At 43.3% G+C, this 5,662-nt stretch overlaps 1 protein-coding gene across 1 annotated transcript; it reads left to right on the forward strand.

The window, feature by feature from the left end:
* Positions 1-4,318: 4,318 nt before the first annotated feature.
* Positions 4,319-5,452, forward strand: LOC101348690 (actin-related protein T2-like). The gene has a single exon (XM_004379599.1). It carries the CDS (start codon positions 4,319-4,321, stop codon positions 5,450-5,452), a length of 1,134 nt encoding a protein of 377 aa, XP_004379656.1.
* The last annotated feature ends 210 nt before the right edge of the window (positions 5,453-5,662 follow it).

A 5,662-nucleotide genomic window follows, 5' to 3' on the forward strand; every position in this document is an offset into this window, starting at 1 on the left:
TGTTTCTAACCATGGCTCATGGTCCCAAGTTAATCTCATCCTTTTAGAAATATGTCAAAGAACCATGAGACCAGGTTTTAGCTTGATTCTCTCCTCTCTCTCTCTATTTCATTCTTTCTCTTTACCTCATTCACTTTCTTTATCTGTAGTATCAATTTTGCAGAGGATACTGGGGAAGAAGGAACAGCCAAGAAAAATGGAAAAATGAGATATGTCTTTGTTTCTCTTTCCTTTTTCCTTAAGCTGCTGGTCAGACTCCTGAAAGCCAATTTGTGTTTACACAGGCACAGAAGCCAGAGCTTTGACCTTAGGTCTTCCTGGCTCAGTGGAATCACACCACAGGGAAAAACATTCCAGGTCCTCAATTGCTATACAGAAGAGCTATGGTGAACTGAGTGCTTATGTGTGATGCCCCTGATTAGCTATGCCTGTGGCATGAACAGAGTTTATAGGAAAGGATAGGAAAAAAGAGGATGTGGGATAGGAAGTGGGAGAAATACAGACTTCAGATGAGTTGTCTCTAGACTTCTAATGAGATGTAAAATGTGAAGCTTAAAAATATCTAACCCTGCTGGAAGAAGCAATAATGCCCAAAACAGGGCTCAAGGCAAAGGGGTGGAAAAGAAGCTGGAATAGTTCCCACCCTCAGACCCAATGATACCCACTTTACCAAGAGAAGAGCAGCCTCACAAATCTGTCCTATGGAGGAGGAGGGGTAACAGGTAAAAAGGGCCAAAAATGGAGGTAGGGGAGAACTTAGGGAGAGGAGATAGGAGAGAAAGAAAAGAGAAGGAAGTGAAGAGGATGGAATGGGGGAGAAAGTGAAACATGTAGCAGAGGGAAGACAAAAACAAGGAGGAATTTTGAAACAGCAAATAAAAAAGGGTAAGGTGAGGTAGTCTAGAGTGGTGTGCGTCATTCAGTAGCAGGAGAGTGAAATTCAAGCCTCTTTGTATTAAAATTTGTTATACAGATACACAAGGCCCTGCATGCTATGGCCTCTATGTACCTCTCCAGCCTCATTTTGTGCCCCTCCTCCTGGGCTCCAGATGCAATGATTTTCTTTCAGCTGCTACAACATACTTTGCTTGCTCTGCCTCCAAGGGTCATTTAGTGACACATTATGTAGTTTATAGTTAAAAGAGAATTTTTAGACATCATTTTGTTATCGGTTTCTACTTTTATTGCATTATGATCAGAGAATATAGTCTTACATGATATTAATTCTTCGAATTAATGAAGTTTCTGTCATAGTTTATCACATGGCCAATTTTTATAAATGATACATGGATGTACTCAAGAAGAATATAAATTCTTGGTGTAAAATTTGAGTTTATAAATTATATTTTTTCAGATATCTTTTTTTGTTTGTTTCTGTTTATTGTTTTCCTGCTGGATATATCAGTTTTTGAGAGAAGTGTGTTTAAATCTCTGACTACAATTGTTAATTTATTGATTTCTCTCAGCAGTTCTGACTCTTGTTCTATTTTGATGCTATATGTTTGATACAGATATGTCCATGATGGCTATACTTTCTGGCTGTATGATTTCATCCACTGCCTATAACATCCATCTTTTTTCCTTATGATATTTTATATCTTGAATTTTATTTTGGCAGATATTAAGTTTGCTATCTTCATTTTCTTTTGGCTCTTATTTTTAACCTTTCTCTATTTTTTTAAGTGTGTCTCTTGTAGACAATCTGTTGTTGGCTTTTTTAATCAATAGGAGAATCTGTCTTTCGACTGGGGAGTTTAGCCCATTTATATTTATTTTAATTACTATTATATTAGAACTTTTTTTCATTATATTTATATTTCCCCTTAACAGTGCTGATATTTTTTCTTTATTTCGACTTCATTTTTACTTTAACTACTATTGTTATGATTCTTTATATTTCTTCTTGGTCTTTTTTAATGGTCTTCTTGTATCTGCTTCATCATATTTAAGTTCTTCCTTATTTCTTTGAGGATATTTATTATGATTCTTTTACATTCTTGGTCCATTTGTTTCAGTAATTCTTCTTCTTGTGATATATTTTATTCAGTATGTTGCTTTCCCATTATGGTTCTTTACTCTCCAGGTGTCTAGTGACTTTCATCTTTGACTTCTTGGTCCCATAGAGTTATTAGCTACTCTGTCTGATTATGCATATTGGGAAAGGGCCAAATCCCAGGCTAGTTTGTGTCCCATCTGGTGCATTATAAGGTAGGGAACATGTCCCCAGAGAGATTTTTCCAGGCACCACAAAACCACAATTAAACATAACTATTTGCTGTCACTTCACCACACAAACAATCTAGTTTTGGAAAGAAGTAGCCCTGAAAGGAGGCAGTCGCCTTAGTTTATAATCAATTGGTTTTAAAATTTGGTGAGAACAAGGACGAATAAATGAATGCCCTAGAATGGCTGGTCCAGCCTGCACCTATTTATACCAGCTTCTCACAGACTAATGGGTTTTTGCACTGCCCTGATATTAATCCACTGGCACCAGAAGACCTGGGCTGTTGCTGCCGATTTCTGCAGCAATGAAATAAACAATGATCATTCCAAGGCAACGTGGAAGAGAGATAAGAGTATAATATAAAAGCACTCACTTGACCTATACTCCCAATATTGTAACTGGATATTCTCTGTCCCAGGTTAAAATCATCAGCACAGAAGCACTCATGTGTGTTCACACGCGTGCACACACACACACACATACGCATATATTCTTGACAACCTTTGGTCTCCACAAGAGTTTCTCACAAGTTTTATGTTAATAGCTCTAATCCATGCTTATTCTTCATTTCTATGGTTCATCCATAAAAGAAACCGACAACTCTGTCAGTTCATATCTTTTTCAGAAATCAAACGCTACTATTCACTGTCTTAGTCATCTAGTGCTGCTATAACACAGATACCACAAGTGGATGGCTTTAACAAAGGGACATTTATTCTCTCACAGTCTAGTAGGCTACAAGTCCAGATTCAGGGCATCAGCTCCAGGGAAAGTCTTTCTCTCTCTATCAGCTCCAGACGAAAGTCCATGTCTTCAGTCTTCCCTTGGTCTGGGAGCATCTCGGCCCAGGAATCTCAGGTCCAAAGGAAGTGCTCTGCTCCCGGTGCTGCTTTCTTGGTGGTATGAGGTTCCCGTGTGTCTCTGCTTGCTTCTCTCTTTTATATCTCAAAAGAGATTGGCTTAAGACACTATCTAATCTTATGGCCCTCATCAGTATAACTGCTGCTAATCCATCTTATTACATCAAAGTGATAGAGTTTACAACACAGGGAAATCACATCAGACTACAAAATGGTACACAATCATAAAACACTGGGAATCATGACCCAGCCAAATTGAGACATTTTGGGTGGACACAATTCAATTCATGACAGGGGGTTCTTTCTGAGGTGATGAAACTCTTCTAAAATTGACTTTGGTGATAATGGCACATATCCACGAACATGCTAAACCAAAAATGAAACCCATTGCTGTGGAGTCAATTCTGACTCATAGCAACCCTACAGGACAGAGTAGAACTGCCCCGTAAGGTTTCCAAGGAGGGCCTGGTAGATTCAAACTGCTGACCTTTTGGTTAGCAACCAAAGCTCTTAACCACTGCGCCACCTAATTGTACAGATTGAATGGGTAAATTGCATGGTATGTGAATTATATCTCCATGTAGCTGTCCAATAACGATAACAAATATAGGGGGAAATAAAGAATAATCTGAGTGTCTGCTGCAACTGGGTTTCCAGCATCGCCACTCTGACCTGGCTGTGATCCTGGTGCTTAGTGCCTCCCCTTAGCAAAGGGAAGTGTGTTTTTCTCATCCCCCAAATAGCAGCTCAGCTGAGCAGAGAAGCCGGTTCTCTGGGACCAGCCCACAGCTGGGCTGCTTCCCTTGGTTCTAAGGCTAGGCCTCTGCTTTGGGTTCACAGGCTTATGAAAGCCACCTGTAGGTAGGTATGGTTTGTCTTTTTCTGCTTCCTGTCTCACCCAGCAGGTGTGCTGGTGGGTCAGAGCCCCGCCCCTTTAAGGTCCCTCTGATGCTCACTGAGGACAATTGTTGCTTGGTTACATTGTTACCTAAGGGACAACCATCCTTGAAAAGGCCACAGCAAGCCCTGGGCCATGTGAAAGGAGGACAGATTCATGGGCTGAGGATGGGGCTTTCTTGAGGATTGGACACAGCCTGCTATCTCCACCTGGGGGACAACCTGACGACTGTGGAATCCTGTGGCTTTTGAGCTTCCAAAGGTGGGTCTTATGTCAGAAAGTGGCCCAAGTGTTCTGTCTTTATTTTGGTGAAGCTCAGAAGAAGCTGCTGTAGACATGTTTAATCAACATATATTAGACACTCCAGCTGTGATTTTTGACAACGGATCTGGGCTGTGCAAAGCAGGCTTGTCTGGAGAGATTGGACCCCGTCACGTCATCAGCTCTGTCGTGGGGCATCCAAAATCGAACTTTTCTTTAGCCGAATCCAATCAAAAGAACTACTTTGTGGGGAAACAAGTCCTGGACAAGTATGATGCCCTACACCTGCATTACCCCGTTGAGCGTGGCCTAGTGACAGACTGGGATGACATGGAGAAGCTCTGGCAGCACCTTTTTGACTGTGAGCTGGGTGTGAAACCCAGCGCCCAGCCCGTTCTTATGACTGAGCCCTCCTTGAACCCAAGGGAGATTCGGGAGAAAATGGCAGAGGTGATGTTTGAGACCTTCAATGTGCCTGCCTTCTACCTGTCAAACCAAGCGGTGGTAGCACTCTATGCCTCCGCCTGCATCACGGGCCTGGTGGTGGACAGTGGGGATGGGGTCACTTGCACTGTCCCCGTCTTCGAGGGTTATTGTCTGCCTCATGCTGTCACCAAGCTCTACATCGCAGGAAGGGACCTCACAGAGCACCTCATCCGGCTCCTCCTGGCCAGCGGGCATACCTACCCCTGCATAGTCAACAGGGGCTTGGTGGACGACATCAAAGAGAAGCTGTGTTATGTGGCTTTTGATCTAGACAAGGAGCTAAGCAGGAGGCGGGAGGACGTTTTGAGAGAATACAAATTGCCAGATGGGACTGCCATCTGCATCGGGGAACAGCTGTACCAGGTGCCCGAGGTCCTCTTTGCGCCTGAGCAGCTGGGCATACACAGCCCGGGGCTCTCGAAAATGGTCGCCAGCAGCATCACTAAGTGCGACATCGACATCCAGATGACCCTTTTTGCAGAGATTGTGCTGGCCGGGGGCTCCACTCTATTCCCTGGCCTCGAGGAACGCCTCTTGAAAGAGCTAGAACTGTTGGCTTCCAAAGGGACCCCCATCAAGATCACAGCTTCTCCTGACAGGTGTTTCTCTGGGTGGACTGGTGCATCCATCGTGACGTCTTTGAGCACCTTCAGGCATATGTGGATCACCTCTGCCGATTTCAAGGAGTTTGGGCCATCAGTGGTCCACAGAAGATGCTTTTAGAGGACCCTGAGTACAGCAGGAGACAGCTGGAAACCTTGGAGTACAAGGGCACGCAGGGCAAGTGAGGTCATCCCTCAACCTTCAGCATGATTTTCAATAAAGTGTTTTGCCCTTTCTGACATTAGTTCATTCTTGGTGGCACCAGAGTAATTTCTGACCCTGGTAGTGAGTCTTTAAGTGACTCTATTCCACCCTTCCCCTCCCATGTGC

This window comes from Trichechus manatus, unplaced genomic scaffold, assembly GCF_000243295.1.
Source record: "Trichechus manatus latirostris isolate Lorelei unplaced genomic scaffold, TriManLat1.0 scaffold00066, whole genome shotgun sequence".
In the NCBI taxonomy this organism is placed as follows: domain Eukaryota; kingdom Metazoa; phylum Chordata; class Mammalia; order Sirenia; family Trichechidae; genus Trichechus; species Trichechus manatus.